The sequence below is a fragment of the Centrocercus urophasianus genome, unplaced genomic scaffold, assembly GCF_019232065.1.
Source record: "Centrocercus urophasianus isolate 14NV4802_14NV808 unplaced genomic scaffold, USGS_Curo_1.0 seq_9, whole genome shotgun sequence".
Taxonomy (NCBI): domain Eukaryota; kingdom Metazoa; phylum Chordata; class Aves; order Galliformes; family Phasianidae; genus Centrocercus; species Centrocercus urophasianus.
This window is the reverse complement of record NW_024885532.1, coordinates 36,532,343-36,553,406: the sequence shown is the minus strand read 5'-3', so window position 1 is coordinate 36,553,406 and position 21,064 is coordinate 36,532,343. Positions and strand designations below refer to the sequence as shown.

Genomic DNA, 21,064 nt, shown 5'->3' with positions numbered 1-21,064 from the left:
AATAAATGAATAAATCAGCCATTCATCCAGCAGTGCCTCATGGTACTTAGGCCATCTCAACACGAACATTATCACCAGTTCTCCTTATCACATGTCAGAATCATAGAATGGTTTGGGTTGGAAAGGATCATCCAGTTCCAACCCCTCTGCTATAGGCAGGGGCATCTCCCTCTAAGCCATGTTGCTCAAAGCCCTGTCTGTCCTGGTCTTGAACGCTTCCAGAGTGGGGGTATCCACAACCTCACTGGACAACCTGTTCCAGTGTCTCACCACCCTCACAGTAAGTAATTTCTTCCTAATATCTAGTCTAAATCTACCCTCTCACAGTTTAAAGCCAGTGCTCTTCATCCTCTCACTACCTACCCTTCTAGAAAGTCCCTCCTCAGCTTTCCTGTAGGCTCCTTCAGGTACTGAAAGGCCACTGTTAGGTCCCCCAGAGTCTTCTCTTATTCAGACTGAAGAGCTCCAACTTTCTCAGCCTGACTCCATAGGGGAGGTGCTCCAGCCCTCTGCATCTTTGTGGCCCTGCTCTGGACCTGGTCTACCACCTCCATATCCTTCTTGTGTTGGGGTCCCCAGAATGGGGCACAATACTCTAGATGGGGTCTCAGAAGAGCAGAGTAGAGGAGCAAAATCACCTCCCTCACACTGCAGGTCACACTTCTCAATGCAACCTAGGATACAGTTGGCCTTCTAGACTGCAAGAGCAAATTGCCAGCTCACGTTGAGTCTTTCATCAGATGATACACATCCATCTCAATCCAGATATGTTTTGATGAGAAGGAAGAGGACCAAGGCCTTGTAGCACAGAAATTGAAGGAGTCTTCACAGAATCTGTACACATCTTGATGAACTTTTGTTTAATACTTTTTTTTTCCCCACTGGCTCAAAAATTAAATTTCCTCTTGCCCAGGAGGTCCTGGAAATCAGCCTAAATTACCAGGAGCTTCTAACACTTCCCATTGTTCCCACACTTACTGTACTGGCATGATGGTAACAATACCATATGACCCAGTTGGGTGCATCAAGCCCCTGCTGCTGAGGCGCTGCCTATGCATCATCTAATTTACCACGGTAAAACATTGTTCTGTCCCAGCCTGAACCACAGCACACCCTGCCTTAATTGTGGCACCAGCCATTACAGGATTTCCTGTCCTACAGCTTTGCAGTCTCCATCCCTTTTTAGAAGCACAAAGAATAATTACTTCTCATATATTCCATATTTTGCACTCCCTGCTGCCCCTGTGAGCCTCCATTTCTAATCTGGGGTCTGAGAATTCTATTCCTAAATCAGGAGCCCAATTTCATGCATTTTGCCTGCTTCTTCACCTCCTTGGTTTTCTCAGAGTTTGTCCCTAGATTTGGTTTCACACATCTTAGTACTGCGTTAACACAGAGGTACCACAGGAATCTTCCCCACCCCCAAAACTGAACAGCCCCTGTCTTTGCCATGGGGTCTGTTTTGGATGGGCTGTTGTCACGGAGGCTTGATGCTGTAGGCAATCTTCAAGTCAGAAGATCTCAGCTCACCCAGGACTGCAGGTCTTAGAGCCAAGACTGACCCATGTGCATGGAGCTGCCACAAATTGGAAATGCCAGGCTTCTTTGTGCCAGGCCTGTGGTATGGCAAGAGGAAAGCTCATGTGGGAGCAAGCCAGATCTGTCTCCTCTTAGCAACATCTTGCAGGACTATGCTGAAATTCCAGCACTGTTCTTGCCCTGGGTGAAGTTTCTAAGCAAGGATGAAGTGCTTACAAACTTCTTTGAATTGGTACCTTAAATTCAAAATCTTACTAACCTCTGATCCTTGAGGTTTTTGTGTTCTGTTTATGAGTAGTATAATGCTATTTCTTACTCACCATGGAACAGTTCTTGCAAGTGATCTTTCTGGCTTATGTTCATTTCTGTCTCAGAAACAAGAGTTGTAAGCTCACTTCAGATATTTAATGTGCATAGTTTAAAAAATGTTTTGAGAAATAAACTGTAGCGAAAACTGTTTTTAGACTCTGGAAACTATCTTTGTTTACAAGGTGGAAACAAAATTAATTCAGAGTTTCTTTACAGTTTGAAAGCAGTGAATTAAATGCTGTCTTCTCTATCATGCTGCCAGTGCTGCTAAGAAATACAGCATTAGAAATAAGAAATCACAGTAACTCACTTTTACTTTAATTTCTGCATGGTTTCTAGCATTTGTTTCTCTGTAATTTTGGATTTCTTTAGCACTGTAAGGAGCAGAGAGCATTTGGAGAGGGCAGAGGATAATTTCTACTTGACCCATTCCTCAACTAATAACATCAGTCCTACCCCGTGTTACGTAAACGTCATGGAGGGTTAAATCTGGTCTTCACACAGTTCCCATCACACTTACTGCACAACAGATTCCCTTGAACTAAAATCTTTTCTCAAACTTACATTGCCTGTCCCCTCTCTGTTGTACTGCTCAACTATTTTCTTAGGCGTGGTAGTGCTGCATCACGCATGGCAGCAGGCCCAACACTGAATAAATTAACACAGTAGCAGCCTACAGAAATGCAGATTTTAAAAGGTGATTTTGAATAGCCATTTTGTCCATTTGAATGACTGACAACTTGGAATCATCTAGACTGGACCGCTTAGGGATAAATATTTTACCACATTTTTTTTTAAAGATTTTCTGAACCCAGAATCAGACCTTCTGTCTCCCTTAAAAGACAAAAAGCAGCAAAATCTTTGGTGTTTATTTCCAGTATTTCCATCTGTGATAACTGCAGTTTCTCTGAGCGCTCCTCAGTTCTCCATTTCCCAGCAGTTTTTATCGGCACCCATTGCACATGAGTGAACACTGACCCATGCCAGTGAGGTCTGACAGATCAAGGTCAATGTGGGGCTGTTAGGTGTGATCAGCAGGTGTGACCTTGTTTGAAATTCAACTCTTCTTCCCACACAAATGGTTTGGGATGAGATTTCATCTTCAGCATTTCAGGAAAACCTTTGCAGAATGACAACGTTTGAGGAGAGAGTATCACAGCAGTTTGTAAGTTCCATTCTTTTTCAACTAATATCAAGAAAATAGGAAAGAGTGAAATCTTGATTTGTATTTTTGGATGCAGGCACTTTGAATGTTTTTCTAGCTTGTGGTGACATTGCATTGGTCCCTGTAAATAAATACTCAGTACAAGCTGCCAGAGTTTTCAGCAGAACACCACCAACAACAAAAGGAAAGTAGAGAGAATGTGAAATGGAACCTTGCTTCTGAAGACTTCTGATAAGTGGGGAGATAATATGGCTCACACTAAGGACTCCTTAGGGAACAGCAGTCATCACTGGTGTCCATCTGCATATTCAGTGATTGACCACAACTCTTTGGATGTGGCTTCATGAGTTTTCTCCATGTTAAAGTTTTTTTTTTTTTTTCTGAATTTCCAGCCTGTGTTCTGAATTTGTCTATAGCCACCTTTTTGCCCATCTTATTCTGTGCTCATGTAGTCCTTTTTGCTTACCATGTCTATTTAGGTTGGATATCAGGAGGAAGTTCTTTACCAAGAGTGGTGAGGTGCTGGAACAGGCTGCCCAGAGAGGTTGTGGATGCCTCGTCCCTGGAGGTGTTCAAGGCAGCCTGGTCTAGTGTTAAATGGGAAGGTTGGTGGCCCTGCATGTGGCAGGGGAGTTGGAGCTTGATGATCCTTGAGGTGCCTTCCAAACCAGGCCATTCTATGATTCTACGATTCTGTGATTCGCTGTCAGGTTGCTTTTTTGATCAAACTGGTTGTAGACTTGCTATGTATATAACTCAGAAGGCTAGTGTCACTCAGCATCATATATCACGTACTTTCAAGAATCATAATTCCATGGAGAAAGCAGAAGGTGTCAATGTGAATAACAGTTCACTTAGCAAATGCCTCAGAAATGTAGTTTGTAGATGGATTGCCACTTTGCAAACGTGCAGCTATTTTTAACCACTCAGGAGAGCCCTAACATGAACATGGAAAATCGTATTTTAAAATCTAAAGGCAAATTGTTGTCTTAAAACACATGACAGCATCAAGATAACTTCTGCAGCATCTATGCAAGCCACTAAGTGTTTCTGTTTTTTTTTTTAAATGCAGACATTTGTATGCCAAATGATCTCCGCTATATGCAGGGAGCTCCATCCTCATTTTGGTCTCTGCTTTTCAGTGGCAGTGCTGTGAAGGGAAAAAGTTAGCAGTTTTAGTACTTAGTAAAATTTACATAGCTTGTTAAAATGCTTGCCAGAAATAAGTACTCAGATAAATTACGAAGAACTTGATTCTAGCCTGAACAGAGTATCAGGTGGTGATATTAAAATGCAAAGACTGGTTTTCATTTGCTCTTTGAATTAGCTTTGTGTTCAAGAACTTTTTAAGGGATACTTCTATTTCAATTATTAATATTGCTGACTTAGCCTGCATTGTTCAATACAGAAAATTTCAGGTATGCACTTGCTACATTTCTCAGTGAAGCTAATTTGCTTATGTTTTCTTGCCAGAGTCTTAATTTGGACCAAGGTGCCTGCATTTTAATTGAAAAAAAAACAAAAACAACAACAACAACAACAAAAAAAAAAACCCACAAAAAAAACCCAACCAGTTTTTCATGAAGGTCTACATGGCTTATCTTCACTTGATAATTGATTGTGTAGCTGGTGTGCAGATATAGCTTAAAGGAGAAAATTGCAGCATTTTGCTTATGAGGAGTAATTTGAAAAGTGAAAGTGAAGCTTCCTCACCATAGATATAGCAATCAATTCCTTTAGGGCACACAAATCCTTGCTTGACCTTTTGAAATAAATTAGCAGCAGAGTCCAAGGCTTGGTATTTTGATGTAAAGGTTGCAGTGAATGTCATCTGTCAGGTCTCTCTGAGTTCAGGGGATGCTCTGGGAGCTGCACTGTAGGCCAGCCTAAGTATTCCAGTGAAAAAGCAGACAATTTGTTTCTCCATGGCCTAAGAAGAAAGCCTGTCTAGAGGCAGTGAGATAATACAGTTTCTGATCTTTTCACGATTTACAGAAGATTTCCCTGTGATGGCTTGCTGAGCTCATCTCTGTGTGCTGAGGTCCACAGCAGCAGTTCTGAGCTATTCGTTTAGGAACATCCTAATTTTCAAGCTACGGCAGGGGAGATTCAGGCTGGACATTAGGAAGTATTACTTTTCGGAAAGAGTGGTCAGGCACTGGAACGGACTGCCCAGGGAGGTGGTGGAGTCACCGACCTTGGGGGTGTTCAAGGAAAGACTGGATGTTGTGTTGAGGGACATGGTTTAGTGGGAGCTATTGGGAATAGGTGAACGGTTGGACTGGATGATCTTTTAGGTCTTTTCCAACCTTGGTGATTCTATGATTCTATGATTCTATGATCCTCTCCTGCACACTGCACATGGATACACCTGTGTGTGCAGCTGAGCACATGGATGAATGGCAGTCAGTCATAAACAGCACTGGTCATCTCATCCAATGCAACGAAGGCAGAGCCAGGCTCTTGTCAGTGATACCCAGTGCCAAGACAAGAAGCAATGGGTACAAAATGGCACACAGCTAAGTTCCCTCAGGACATCAAGAAAAAAATTGTTACTGTGTGGATGGATGGATGTCTGTGGTCCAGAACTCACTGGTAACCAACTCCCCAGTATCCAGTTTCAACCCTTTGGTGTCTGTGACACCCAAGCAAAGACCCCCATCAAACTTACAGGCACCCTATACGTGGCTCCTGGCTTCTTATCCAATTCACCAGCTCATCAGGCTGGATCCTCATTACTGCTTGCCCGGAGATGACACACTGTGCACACACTTGAGTCTCTCCAGTCACTGGCACATGGGCTTCAGGCCACTGTTTCCCAGCCTGAGGGCTGTCCCTGAAACCCCATCTCACTGAGGTGACTGGGGACCTCCCACGTGCCAGAGTGCCCCTCTGTTACTTTGTGTAAGAGGGGATGGGCCTTCAGTTCTACAGTCTAACAATCCACGAATTTACTACATTTCGGGAGGAAGATTGTGCTGCAGGGATGCCTGATCCTTTCCCCCACACCTGACAAAGTCCTTGAATTTTTGTACCACTGCTACTGTTGAATAGGTTTGGGGCTAGGAGCTCAAAATCCTACCAGATCCCGGCAGAAGGATGTTGTCTCTATGGACTCGAGCACATCTAACCTGCATGTCTAACCTGCAGCCCATGCCATCATGGTGTCAGCTCATCCCTGCTGGGCAGCCCAGCTCACATCCAGACAGAAAGACATCGCTCTGCAGCAACCATTGTCCACAAACAATTCCTCTTTGCTCAGTGTGGCCCAGGCAAGGCAAAAGTTTGGACGCTCCTGCCTGGAGAGACTTTTCTGAGCCATAGCCCTCAGTGGAAGTCCAAGGCCTTGTCAGGAATTTCTCTCTCATTTTCAGGATGCACTTTGTAACGCAAACTACTCCCTCCCTCTTGCTCTCGATGAAACCTAAGAGCAGAGTGGAGTCTTGGTCCTTGGAGATACTCAGCATCTGACTGGACACAGCGCTGTGCAGCCCCCTGTAGGTAGCCCTGCTTTGAGCTGAGGTCGGACAAGGCCTTCTCCAGAGGCCCTTTCCCACCTCTGCCTGTCAGCGATTCTCCACTCTGGGGGAGAACTCCTCTTTCTCCATATCCAACTTGTGAATGGAAATCCCAGGCCAGGTTGGTATTAGCTTCTTCTGTTTTCTTGTGCTGAAGTGGCAAAAAGCTGTGACTGTGGCAGTGGATAGAAAGATTTGAGGGAACTGTATTGATAGGTGGGATTGTTTCCAAGGTCACCTTCACCTCAGTGAGGGTAAACTGATTTCAGACTAAAGTGAGAGATCCCAGTGCATCAGCTGCTTGAGATGATGCTCTCCAAACAAACAGTCCAGAAAGGTTAAGATGTCTGCTCTTATTACTTATCTAACAAAAATGCCATGGATCAAAGTTAAGGGCTTTTTTTTATGTCACCACACTTTTCATCAAAATATCTGGAAGGTACCCAGCTCTTCTTTATCCTGTTCTCTTCATACCGGTTCTGAAACTGAAGTTTTTTCAACTCGGGCAGAAATCCTTCGTTGGCTTGGAAATGGAGCATCAAATACAGTCACTGTTATTATGTAACTCATTCCATTTTTATTAAAGCATGTCTGTGTGACAGCAGCTTTCTGTAAGCAATACATAAATGAGGTTCTGAAACTCAGTTTGAAAAATAAGGTTTTATAAATTTGGCTTTGAAGCATCATTTTCGCTACCTGTAAGTGATTTTCAGGCAGAGTCTGAAGTCAAATCAGTTTTAGAAGACGATCTAAAACCTGTCTCCATCTTAGTACACATGGCACAGTATTTGTTGGTTTGGAAATTCCCTTTATTGAAGAAGTCTTGGAGAAGAAATGCAAAATCTAATTTGCACTTTAAACACTAAAGCAGATATTCAAGGTCAGTCAGTGAATGATCAAATAAACTATAAATGTTATGTATTTCAGCACATTTGATCAAGACAGTCAATAAACAAATTTATAGTTCTTAGAATGAGAGACCAGAATACTGATTTCTTCATTTCATTAGCTGCTGCACTGGAGTCCTCAGGAGGATAAGAACAAACTGGACATCTGTTGAATTCACATTTCAGCGGAATGACTGAGCTCCACAAAAGAGCAAGGGAAATCATAAATGGATTTGCAGAAAGGTGTTTTCAAGCTGTTGCAAAACTTAAGATTAACTACAAAAGATTCTGTAGACTCCTCAAATGAGAAGAAAAATGTTTTAAAAAAATGTATTATTTTAAACAAATAGGAAAAGGTGTTTCCAGTGATGTTAGAAACCTGGTGCGTTTTCAGCTGATAAGATGGAGAGCTGCTTTTTGTGTTGCAGATCTATAAAAGTTGTCACTCATATGAGCACAAGGTCAATCTGATAATGTTAGCTAGCTATTAGTTCTATAGGTACAAAGCAATGCCAGACTGAAGGAGCTTTATGCCATTCTTGCACACTTTGCTATTCCTGCTATACAGGTTCTCAGTGTCTATATAGGATACTCAGTGCACTTCTGATGGGCAAAAATATTCTCCAACCATTAAATACATCCTTGTTCACTGTGCACAACTGTTCTTTTTGTCTGGGAATCTCTGTTCTGTCTGCCTTGGTTCAGTCTAAAAAAAAAAAAAGAAAAAAAAAGAAAGAAGAATATATGAATTGTTTCTTTGAATAGCAAGGACCGGACTGCTGAGCTGCTGCTGCTATACAAGAAGCTTTTCTACCATTGGGGTTTAAACTCAGTTATCATAAAATCACACTCAGGTTTTTCCCTGATGGTATTCCTGGATCTGACTGCTAAAAGTCTCTCAGATACCTCATCTGGATGGTGTCCTGTTGTGGAAATATCCTCCAGTAAATTGCAGGGTCTTAATTAATCAGAACTCTGAATGAACACACAAAGCATCTTATTTCAAAAGCAGTATTTATTTTTTTTTCATCAAGATAAGACACATTACATACTGCATAGGGTAAGAAATAATGCTACAAGAGCTGCATTTAACTGAGATAACAACAACAACAACAACAAAAATTTGAGAGATTGCACTTGAGAAAGTAGGCTCTGTCCCAGAAGAATACACTAAATGAAAAGCTAGCGAGTGGCTTTGAAATTATTCGAGTTTAGAAAATGTGCTTATTGTAGAGGGTTCCAATTCCACCAATAAAAACAATTTTTTTTTTTTTTAATAGCACTGTTTTTTAAATTAAAACAATATGTAAACAGCATAGCAATTATTACACAGACAAAAGAAATAAAGGTGTGGAAAAACATCTCGACAATTTCTACTAATAAATAAAAAAGGAAAAGTTTTTGGCTGCTACTTGATTTCACCAGGATCAGCACAGCAGGTGGCTGAGAAGTTTGGAAGTGTTTCACATTTTGTGACCAGTTGAGTGTACTTTTAAGAAACTAAGCATTAAGAGAGTAATCCCTTTTACAGCTGAATTTTCCTGCTGGATCCTAGAATCCACTGCTGCCTGCATCAAATTCAGTTAGCCAAACTACTGGCTGTACAGTGTTTACCATGTTTCACACCATTTGCCATGGTTCTATTTCCCTTAAGATGCCCAAATCAGATTTCTAGTCTCTTTCTTACACGGTGAAAAGGGAGTAAACTCCCACACTGGTGATTTCAAACTAAGGCACGCTTGGGAAGGAGCATCTCTCCCTGCTGCCCATTGAGGTGACTTAGTGTGAATACCCCCAGGACAGGGCTGTTTGGGATGCAGATGGACAAACAAACAGATGCGTGGGGAATGCCATGCACAGTGGATGCCTGATTCCCATCTTCCCTTGAGGGGTGAGAATTACAGAACCACTCAGAGCACAAAGGCATGAGGCAGTTGCTTCCTACCACTGATGCTAAGAGGCTGGAGTGCTTAGGCATACTTGCAGTACAATGCAGTCAGAAATATACGCTAGAGAGAGTGGGCCATCTCAAAAACAATCAGTACTGTCAAGATCTCACATGCAATTTTCTTCCCAAATTAGCTGAAAATTATGGAAGGGCTGGGTCAATCCTGTTATAAAGCAAGAGACAGAAAAAGAATGAAGTCTTTTTCAAGCAGTTCTGAAATAAGAAATGAAGCTGGCAATCTTTGGTTACAGTGTTGTTCTTTTAAAGTGAATTGCTTTGAAAAACAATGAATCACTTCCCAACTCAGCATTTGGGAACATTTTTAAATAGACATCTGGGAGCCAGAGAGGAAAAATTAATATAAATAATAATAATAAAAAAAACCCCACACATTTTGAATCTTAAATGTTAAAATACAAGAAAGAAAGCAACACAGCATTTCTAAGGGACGTTTCAGTAAAATTTTGTTAAAATTATAAAAGAGCACTTATAAAATACTTGAGCTGATAAAGAGGCTGTTAGAACATTACTGCACTTCTATAACAAAACCATATATTACTAAAACATACTGGCTTAAAGAATCTCAGTATTATACTATAGCACATGCCAGTTTCCACTAATGTCAAACTACTTGGCTCTTTCAGAGAGGCAGAAACCCAAGAGGCAACACGAACAAGATGAACTGCTGCAGTCTGTGTCTGCTGTTAAACATAAAACCTCAACCATTAAACATGCCACCCCATTCTTTCTGCTACATTCATGATAAAAACTCCAGTTCTTCCATAAACTTCAATCTGCCTGTGTTTTACTCTGAACAGTTTCTGGAGCAGCATTTTATAGCCTTAAAGCTGGCTTGAAGGATGTTTTTTTCCTTTCTCATTGAGAGCACTTGCATAATATTTAAAAAGGCATAGGAAGTTATGTCGTAGCTTTTACAGTGCTTATTTTATTCTGAGGTGGTGTTTATAATATTCTTGTGCTCCTTAATAAATGATGCACATTTTCCATAACAGACAAACATTGCTTAATGAGTTAATATGCCTCAGCAAAATGCAATCTAAAAGAAATTCATTGTTAACAGTTTAACCATGGCAATACACATAACTGAAGTGAAACAACAAGCCTCAGATAACTAAGATTAATGGATATATGACAAAGTTATAATAATCCATATTTAAAATAAACAAACGAACGAACCCCAAACCAAGTAACGATAATTAAATCTCAAGCACAGTTTAGTTTCCCAGTAACACAACTACAACACAAATCAATATTTTCAACAAACAAGTGTCCTATCTTCATTGTCTGCTTAGGGAGACATGGCACTTCTCCAGCTATGGCAAGGAGGGGACTGGGCACAGATCAGAACCAGCCCCAGCCCACAGGGGACCTGAAGGGCCCCATCTCACCATGCTTGCAGAAGGATATGAATGATGGTTCTTGTAGAGTCACTGTGGCAAAGGTGCCCCTGTACCCCCTACCACCACCAGTGTCCCAGCTTATGCAAAGCATTTACTAATTTTGTCACAAGATCTGCTTGAGGACAGATAGTGAGATTTGACTCTCCTGGTGTTTTATTTCATGTAATAAAGGATTTTTCTCAATGCACAGCACTCTTCTGAGAGGTGATGCTGGCAAGTTCATTTTCAGAGCTGGATTAACCATTTTACAATTGCATGGGCTCAAATTCTCCTTTCATTTATACCCACAAAATTCTACTGACAGGAGAGTTCCACAGGTAGAAATGGCAGCAGAATTTGAGCATAGGAAATGGTGAGATATTTGCAGAAACACAACAAATGCTCTTTCATTGCCAGCTTACACAGCTTCTGTGGGCCTTGCGCACCTAAAAACTGTAAGTGACCTTTGAAAATTTCAACCCTCAGACTCTAGCTATAGTGAGCATAATTCCTGGATGCTGATGTATAAATGTATGATATGCCTCTTTAGCTGCCATGGCACTAATCAGCCCAGCTATGGTGAAACACAGCAATCATTTCTTCTAATTGCAAAGGCAGGCTAGTAGCAAAGTTCAAATGATTAGTGACTAAAGGTCCTCAGAGCAATCCTGCTTAAAAGTAAATGCCTGGTAAGCTGCAATTAGTGGGTCTTATGTTTTGTCTTATGTTTTTTCTTTCCTTTTTTTTTTTAATTTTTTTATTTTTATCGGGGTGGTCTTGAACTGCAGATACAATCACAACGATCATGATGATCCAACTGTATATCTACTAAAGCCATGTTCTTTCTTGCTTTGCCTTTCTTTCGGGGATGCTCAGCCTCAGGGACAAATTTCAGCACCTGGGAAAATGAAGAGGAATGCATCAATTAAAAAACACTGGTAAGAGATCTGAAGAGGACAATGTTGGGGAAGTTCCAGCCTCATCTGCAGCTCGCACACACACCTCTGCCCATGGATCCACACCCACCTGCAGGTTCACAAGACAACCTTTAGGCAGTCTGTCCTGGCAACACATTTGTACTGTGGTGTTTTGTTCTTTATTTCCCGTTATGGAAGGGAGGGTGCTTGGATTCTATCTTGGAGCTTCGATTTTACTTTCTGCCCATCAAAACGCATTTTTGTTACACTTCCAACTTCTTCTTTTCTCTCTGTGACAACCTGCTGCATTGTCTGTCCTAGAGCTTTGACAGACTGCATTATTTCCTACCTCAGGTATCTTTGTATCATGCAGTTCCCTAACTATGTCCAGAGCAGTTCCTTTGCATGCTGATTATCAGGCATGTTTCCTTAGGCTTGTCTTTCCAGTCCCACAAATATTTGAATTGTTCCAACCCATCTTTCATGCATATTTCTGCTCTAAAGAACAAGCAAAGATTTTTTAATGCAATTTGAAATCTCTGAAGCGCACCTTTAGAATTGGTCCAAAACTGAAATGCCTGTTAAGAGGCAGAAAAAGAATGGAGCTTGCACAAAATTTGTACCTAGGTATCAACAAGTTTCTCCGGAACCTGACTATTATTGGCTTCTCTTAAAAATACGTGCCTTACCTGGAAAAGTCTCTTAAAAATCACTGTGAATAATGTGAAAGGAAACAACAAACCAAAGCAAGAATAAGATCTTAGGGAAATGTACATAGTAGAAGAGACTTCTGAAAAAAAGCCAAAAAAAAAAAAAACACCACCTCACCAAAACATATAGGCAAGATAACTGCAAGACTCAAAAAGAGAGTCAAAGGTTATAAAGAAAAGGGGCAACATATACAAGATGCAACAAATGAAATCCTATTTGAGTGTAGGGAAATAAATAATGTGAGAGTGGTTAAACACTAGAGCAGGTTGCCCTGAGAGGTTGTGGAAGCCCTGTAGATTGTCAAAGTTAATAGCACAAAACCTTGGGCAGCCTCATCTAACTTTGAAATTCCCTGCTTTGAATGGGAGATGGAGCTAGATGACCTCTAAAGATGCCTTCCAACCCAAATTACTGTATGAAACTGATTTCACGAAAATAGTGTGCATATGTAGAAAACAGCTACAATGTTAAGTCCTATCTCATCTTCTGTGATAGTGTATGTATGTGAACACACTGGTAAAGGCTGAGCAGCACGGAAGTTTGCAGGGGCATGCTTAAGTGAGCCTGCTGTTTGATTCGGGGTATCCGTGCAAGAGCTTACAACCCCATTCCCATCCCCTGGTGGTGCAAGCCAGGAGAAGGGAATACTCTCGTTTTGTTTCATTAGCTTGTTGCTGAAATGCTTATGGTAGTTTAGCAGAAGAGGTTGTAATTTCAAATTACAGCTCTGAAACTTAAGTGTACATTTTGATTAAGTACCCAAGCTGAGTTCAGAATAAGAACACTTTAACTCTCCCATAGCATTTGTCTTCCTAAATCTCACAACACACTGCACAGAAAGATAGGCATCATTGTCAAACCTCCGCAAGCAGAGACTGTGGAACTATTTCCTCAAGGCTCTGTGACAGATCAGTAGAACTATCGGAGGCATTATCTGGTCCTTTTCTTTTTGAAATCACTTACTTACTGATGGAAAGCAGAATGAGGAAAGGTGTCTGCAAGAAGATGAGCAGATTCTATACTCTGCAGCCTCAAGCATGTCATGTCAGAAACCAAACACTAGTGAGGTACTAGAACCAACATACCTCACCTCTTGCCAGACTGTTGTGAGGATGTGCTTGGCAAAGGAACTGATCATCAAAACATTGGTTTTGACTGTTCACAAGATGGAGAGAAGTCTGTCTTGTTTATGACATGCCAAAGCCACTGGTCATGTGGGGAGTGGGACCACTCAAGTCACATGAGTGTCACAACCACAGAAACACCCACATCTTCAGCACTGGATAACAGGCCTCATATTGTCACTCAGTTATTAACCTCCTTTTAGTACAAAGTACGTTCTGTTCTTCGACCTTAAAACATCATGCAAGAGTTAAGGTACTCTGGGGAAGGAGAGGGAATAAGAGGCTGAGTAGCAGATTTACAAAACATTTGCAGCTTTGGCAGCTTCAGCAGAATTAGGATTTCCCAAAAACTAAATATGAATGACATGCCTAACGTTAACCATGAATGCCTGGCAGAATTGGTGGGGAAGGGAGATGCAGGTGTGAAGTCTTCAAGAAAAGACTATTTGTTCTTCACTGTTAATGCCTGAAGGATAGGAAGGCCGTGGGATGTAACAAAAGACATAAGCATTGAACACCGTATTATTTCATCCTCCCTTGTGTGACAAAATTCACATTCCATCTGTGTAATAGTGAGGAAGGACTGTACCTAAGAAAGGTACACAGATGGCATTTTAACCTGTTGGGAAGATGTGAATGCTTTCCACTGTTCCCCCTCTACTCAGCACTGGTGAGGCCACACCTCAAGTACTGTGTTCAGTTTTGGGCTCCTCACTACAGGAAAGATGTTGAGGCCCTGGAGCGTGTCCAGAGAAGGGCAACGAAACTGGTGAGGGGTCTGGAGCACAAACCTTATGAGGAGCGGCTGAGGGAGCTGGGATTGTTCAGTCTGGAGAAGAGGAGGCTCAGGGGAGACCTCATTGCACTGCACAACCTCCTGAAGGGAGGCTGTGGTGAAGAGGGATTTGGCCTCTTCTCCCAGCAATGAGCAGGACACGGGGTAATGGCTGCAAGTTGTACCAGAAGAGGTTTAGATTAGACATAAGGAAGAACTTTTTCTCTCAGAGAGTGGTCAGGCACTGGAATGGCTGCCCAGGGAGGTGGTGGAGTCGCCGTCCCTGGCAGTGTTCAAGAGGCGTCTGGATGACGTGCTGCGTGATGTGGTTTAGTGCTTGTGGTGGCAATGGTGATGAGGAGACGGTTGGACTAGATGATCTTATAGGTCGTTTCCAACCTTGTGATTCTATGATTCTATGAAATGCAGAGACATGCGATTAAAAAAGGGGGGGAGAGGGGAGAAAGCAACAGAATGATAGTGGATCTGAATCGATTTTGAACTTTGACTGCCTCAATATAGGCAGTGAAGCCCAATGGACAACAGAACAACCCACAGTACCACACTGTCATTCAAACAGAAAGGAAAAGAACTCAGTCAAGCTTGTAAGATTATTAAAGGGCTGAAAATAGACTGCATCTTCAAACATTTTTTTTTATTATTTAAGAAAACATACTTTTGAAATGAAGTACAGCTACTGAAGCTCCATCCATGATAAAATTCTTTACTTAAGGAAGCCTTTCATCAAAATCTGAAAAACTTTGCAAGATCATGGGTAGGTAGATCTGCTTTTATCAACTGAGAGCAAATGAAAGTATGCAACGGGATGAGAACAAAGATTCGGTCTGTATTTAAGCCATCACACCTCCTGGCAGCTTGGGGATTTTCCCTGTGTTTTATATTAAGAAACATGAGCACAGTATATGGGCTTTGCTGATAAGAGTAGAAAAATGAATTGGCAGGCACTTCCTCAGACAAGACAGGAAAGCAGTGTTTGAACACAGCTGAAATTGGACTGCTTTAATAGCTGATCACAGAACTGATGTTCAAAGCTTTCAGTCTAGCTTCCATCTAATAGTTTTAGTTTCAGCTAAATACAGAGAATTGAAAAGAATCAGGAAGTAAGGCCGTTTCTTGTGACCATGGTAGTTGAAAGAAAATCCTTTCTTCCGAAAATAGCCGCTGTTTATTCATTACATGGTCAGTTTCTTTAAGGTAAGGAACTACAGAGTTAATGAAAACAGTTCAAAGAAATTTTGTTTAGGACACTTTATTGCTCCCTTTTTGATAAGGTCAGTAGAATTTCTGCTGTAAGAAAATAAGGATATGGGGAAGGACTGGAACATTCAAAAGATTCATTTTGTGTGAGTGAAAAGAAGAATAATTTTGCAGTTTTCAAATTAAAGGAGCAATGTCTGTGATTGTTAACCAAACTGCCGTGCCCCAGCTGTTCCTCACAAAAAACATGTAACTACAGACATACAGCACTCTTCAAACACTGAGTTAGTTATGGACATAAAGCTCTGTAACATATAAAAAAAATAATAAAAGCAACACATAGGACTTATATCTGAAATGGATTTGGTGTTTATGGGTAATAAAATGAAAAGTGTCGGGGCCTTGTAACATTCCTCATTCAGATAAATCCATAGGAGTGTGCCAACATGCTGGACAGTACTTTCTGTAAATGGGCCTGAGCACTGGAGAGGCTTTGAGGCCAGGTGAATGTGACAACTTCCTTGGGACTGGTGGGGAAGGAAATAAAATGTTTACACAGTTTTCCATGACAGGAATCTTGCCTGCTGATAAAGCACTGAATTTGGATTCTTTTAACTGAAGAGCAAAGCCATCACCCAAAAACAGCTTCTGGAAGCTGAAGCCAGATAACTTCAGTCTGGGATTAGACAACACCTGTTCAAGACAAGCTGCCCCATCACTTGGACAGCCCACCAAGAACCTGAGGGATTTACAGTCTCAGTTTGAGGACATCACAGAACAGCTGTGTTTTAGTAGGTATACAATACAAGATCAGGGCTTGCTCTGGGGACAGCAGAGTGCTTTCCAGCAGCCCGTGGAGCAAAGGAAGTTCCCTCCTCCAACCACAGCAGATATATAAAAGCACTTCTTAACTTGATTTCAGGATCAGCAGGGCAAGTTCAGGGGCTGAGAAAGGCAGGGCAGTGATGACTGCTAGGAAAAGGTCCATCTAGAGATGGTGTGTTCACCCTGATGCATACCCAGCATTTCTTCAGTAGAAGCATCAACAGAGGAAGCTTCAGAAGATGATTCACCTGTACCACCCGCTTCTGGAAGTGGGTGTTAGGCTTGCTCTGTTAGCTAGGAAAGAAGCCCAACAGCTGACTCCCAGCTTTAGGTGGGCAGAGCCATATGGGGAAAACCACTCCCTCCTTGCTATATATCATTTACCTCTGAAGTCAAACAACATTTAGCTATGGCAGTCCGTTCTGGGCGATTTCCATTCTAATAAAAAGCAATGAGTAATAGAGAATTCACACCATAGAAAAATGTATGAAAATGAAAATTTTTTAACTTACAATTGTTTACTTTATGTATTAGTACATAGACTGCTCCAAAAGTAATGCCTCCTATTTTATTATGTGGGCCAGCGATGTCAGAGGAGGATGTTGGTGGTACAGCAGTAGAGGTTGAACCTTCCCACCAATATTCCATTATATGTTGTTGCTTCATGACAGATGGCAGCAGAGGGACAGTCTGACAGAATGGTGTCTGACAAGGAAGTGCACATGAAGCAAAGGTGTGGAATGGAATTCCTTGAAGAGCATCTCAGTCAGCTCATCCACACAAATCAGCAGATTACAACTAGGGAACTGTTACAGAGTTGCATATTGGCTTCAGTGCACTGGAAACAATTGTAGTAAAGTCGGAATATCACAAAGCTTGTGCCCACAAATGCTCACAGAGGAACAGGAAGAACACCATGTGCACATCTGTCAGTACCTACTGAACCAATATGAGGCTTCAGGTGACAATTTCCTGGATCACACTGTTACCAGTAACAAGATGTGCTGTCCCCACTACAAGCAGGAGTCAAAACGGCAGTGTGTGGAGTGGTGATATATGAATATATCTGAAGAAAAGGTTTAAGACACCACCCTTACTGGGGCTGTGATGTCCAAGTGATGTCCACTGTCTTTCAGGATAGGAAAGTGGCAATCCTGGATTTCCTGGAACCCATACAAACTATCAACTCTTGACCAACGCATTGCAGCACTGACCTCCACTGCTACAGATTTTTATGAATGCAGTATGCAGGCTCTTGTTCATCACTGGCTAAAATGCATACCGAATGGTGGTGACCATACTGAGAAAGTGTCTTACAGATGAGAATTTGCTCTATCAAATAGTGTTATTGTGCTTTTTGTATCACTTGTAGTTTGAATGGAAATAAATAGGAGGCATTCTTTTCAGAGCAACCTATGCATTTGTTAATACCAACTCGAATAATATTCTTTATTAAATTCTTGATCAATAGTTTAAACACCAATAAAAATCTCACTCAAAACTGGTTTTTTTTTTTTTTCCTGATGAGGCTAAGAAGACCAAAATTTATCAAAACCATGACTATAGTTTACCAAATACTTGGTTGGCTGTGTATTCCATAGAAAAATGATGGAGAGCAACTCTGGATCCAATTTGAGATGAACATTTCAGTGAAATTTGTACTTTGCAGAGCTTATTTTAACTTACAGCTATTCAGCATGATCTAATCTCCTTTTGCTCATCTAAAAATACTATCATTCTAGCATGCAAGCCAAATTATATTTCTCTGAGGCTCATGAAAGAGAACACATCAAAAGCACAAAACATTCAGCACAGATTCAAGTTCTGATACAGACTAAAGATCTTACTCAGCAAGTTTTCAAAGTTATCTCATCCAAAGGTCACAAATAGTTTAGCTGTGCCGTTAGCATAAGAAACCAAGCATCATGGGAATGTGGTACATAATTTAGCATAAGGACCTTTATTCCAGTAGGACTGTAGCCTAAAATAACAACAGAGACCTAAAGTTGTGTTCTTTCTTACCAGGCATAATTGCAGGATATCAGGAAGAAAATAAAAACGGTTCATTTGATCATAAGTGGTAGCATTCAAACTAAGGGGTTATTACCGTGGAATCACTGCTCTTAAAAAATATTTGCTTAAAAGTAAAGAATTTGAAATGCTTACCAAAACTACAGCATTTTTGACATACTAGATAGCAACAGGAGCCTCACTTTTTGTCATCTGGTCAAGTGTTATGGCTCTGGCCCTTGCTTGTCACTGACCAGATACAGGTGTTCCCTGTTCCCCAACTACCTCTCTTTGTCCAGACCTGTATCACAGCTGTCTCATTAGCTTAACTTCCAGATACCATCCCAAGAACTTTCATTTTAATCTAGTAAAAAAATATTCTCTCCCTGCACCTCTTTGATCTCACTGTTCATCAAGTAATCTAGCAGTCACTTCTGGCTCATTCTGTTTCCTTGTATTTGCAGTTTCTTGTATAATATTTCTAAGCATTATCTCTTGTCAGGTTAATTCTGCGCCTTTATTGCCATAACAACCTTTCTGTCTTCTTTGTACATCTACAATCACTCTGGGACATGCAACAATCAAACCATATTCCTTGCACATCGGTCTGATGATGCTAGCTCTTTTTAATCACTCAATTTCCTTTGTTGAGTCATTTTTGTGTAGTTATTTAATGTTTCTCTCTGTAAAGACAGGATAAGAATTATTGTCTGCTCTCATTAAGTGCCTCCTTAAGATTTGCTTAAGGTTTTGCTTAAGGTTTACCTCCCTGTGGAAAAAGAAAAAAAAAAAAAGGAAGACGAAAAGAAAAAAGCACAGACAACACAAAATCGCAATTGTTTCAGTTCTTAACACCATTGCAGCAGCTTCTCTGCCTCAGTCAAGTCGCATACCACCTTTTTACTTTCTCCCCTGTTCCTTCCTACCCAACAACACTCTTTGTTGACAACGGACTTATTTCTCCTCTGCCATCCCTTTGCAGGGCAGCAAGATGTTTGTTACCAAGTTGCAGCATGAGTACTAATTTAAACCTTGTGGTTAAGAATTGTTGCACGTACGTCCTTTGAAGCTCCACTTAACATGAGGCTTGAATGGAGGTATAACGATGCAAAAAAAGCAGAAAAACAAACAAAGCAACATATACACAGTGAAAAATGCATCAGTCTTTACTGTTGAGAAATTAAGTAGGTAAGGGAGATGCAATCAGCTTTCACCACTTTATTTTTCCTTATGTGCCTCTTAGCTGTGCTGCAGAATACGTTGTTGGTGGAGGTTTATGCACTGTGACAAATACTGGTTGCTACCTTAAGAGCGTTTATTCCTCATGGAAACTCATTTCACATCTCATCAGTTACAGCAATGAGATGGGGAAACCGATTTCTTGTTTCTCCAAGGGATGAGCACACTGGCTGGATGGCACAGCTGCAGATCTTGCTGCACAAAGTCCTGGCCTCTCTGTGCAGGGCTACCTCAAGGTTCAAATTCCCTCACTCCTTAAAAGGCAGCTCCAGGCACTTCCAAAGAAATGTACTGCAAGGGGAATCATCCTTTCATTTCAGCTCCCCTTTAGCAAGTTAGATGTGAGCATTTGATTAAGGGGTGCCACATTCATTTCCATGAATCACTTTGTCTTTGCACAGAGCCCTGCACCGTAACTCAGCATCACTTCTGGCAGGCTGTCAGGGAGAGGCATTTTGAGACACTGCCAGCACTAGGCCTGTTTAGTTTGCAGGGTTCGTGACACCATGTGGTAAGCCCTGAGTGTCCATGAGCTCTGGTCTCAAGCAAAACCAGAAGCAGTGAAAAACCACAGAATATCGCAAGACTCCTGCAAAAGAAAACACACCCATAAAACTAGCTGTTTACTCAAGCTTTGAACCTTTTTATTTCTGGAAATTGCTGAGTGTTCTGGTTAAGTTATGGCAGAATTCCAAGTTTCAAAAAAAACCAACAACCCAATATCTTATTATTAGCATTTCTCAGGGCAATTAAGTTGCCACTTGTTGGGGGCATTTTCATTTTCTCCCTGTTGTTGCATTATTTCTTACAATTGAACATGATAGGAAAGAGCTGCATGGTCTGTTCAAGGAACTGCAGCAGTAGCAGCTTGGAGAAAAGTGATTGCTATTAGTCCTCAGAAGTAAAGTGGGGATGCTAAGAGACCTTATTGATGAGCACAGTTTTAAGGCTTTGAACAGAAACTGGAAAACATCAAGAGCATAAGAAGGTAGCCTTGAAATCTTTCTGGACTGTAAGCCTTTCTCAGAACGAGCACATGGCACTGGTGCATCCAGAGGTGCCAGCATGTACCTCAGCACAGCAGCTGCTGTGGTACTGCAGGATGCTGGCTGTAGAGTATGGGGTAGCTCAGAAATGTTAGACAACTTATACATGTTTTCCAGTTTTTACCATTGAGGTCAAATACATTCATGTGTAGGATGTGTAGCTACAGCGGGTCCAGGAGCTTGACAGATGAAGCATTTAGGCAAATTTCGTCTGGCAAAAAAAAGAAATCTGGATTCTACATGATTTGCTTTTAATTGCTACAGACACGTCCTTTGCTCTGCTGTCTTGTACTTCCGTGTCTTTGCAATTGAATGAAAGTAATTTGAGACTTGCATTTGAACCTGGTTGACCTTGTCCTGGAGCAGAAGGAAAAGGTTTTGGCTCTGGGGACTTCATAATGCATAAAACTCTGTCCTTTGTCATGCAGTGAAA

General features: G+C 41.3%; 1 protein-coding gene across 4 annotated transcripts in view; it reads right to left on the bottom strand.

The window, feature by feature from the left end:
* Nucleotides 1-8,438: 8,438 nt before the first annotated feature.
* PDGFD (platelet derived growth factor D) overlaps nucleotides 8,439-21,064 on the bottom strand; it is a 137,690-nt gene continuing 125,064 nt past the window's right edge. For all 4 annotated transcript variants that reach the window (XM_042839324.1, XM_042839326.1, XM_042839325.1 and 1 more), the window contains one exon: nucleotides 8,439-11,664. In XM_042839324.1, the coding sequence (XP_042695258.1) occupies nucleotides 11,530-11,664 (135 nt within the window). In that variant the 3' untranslated portion in view covers nucleotides 8,439-11,529. The remainder of the gene's footprint in view (nucleotides 11,665-21,064) is intronic.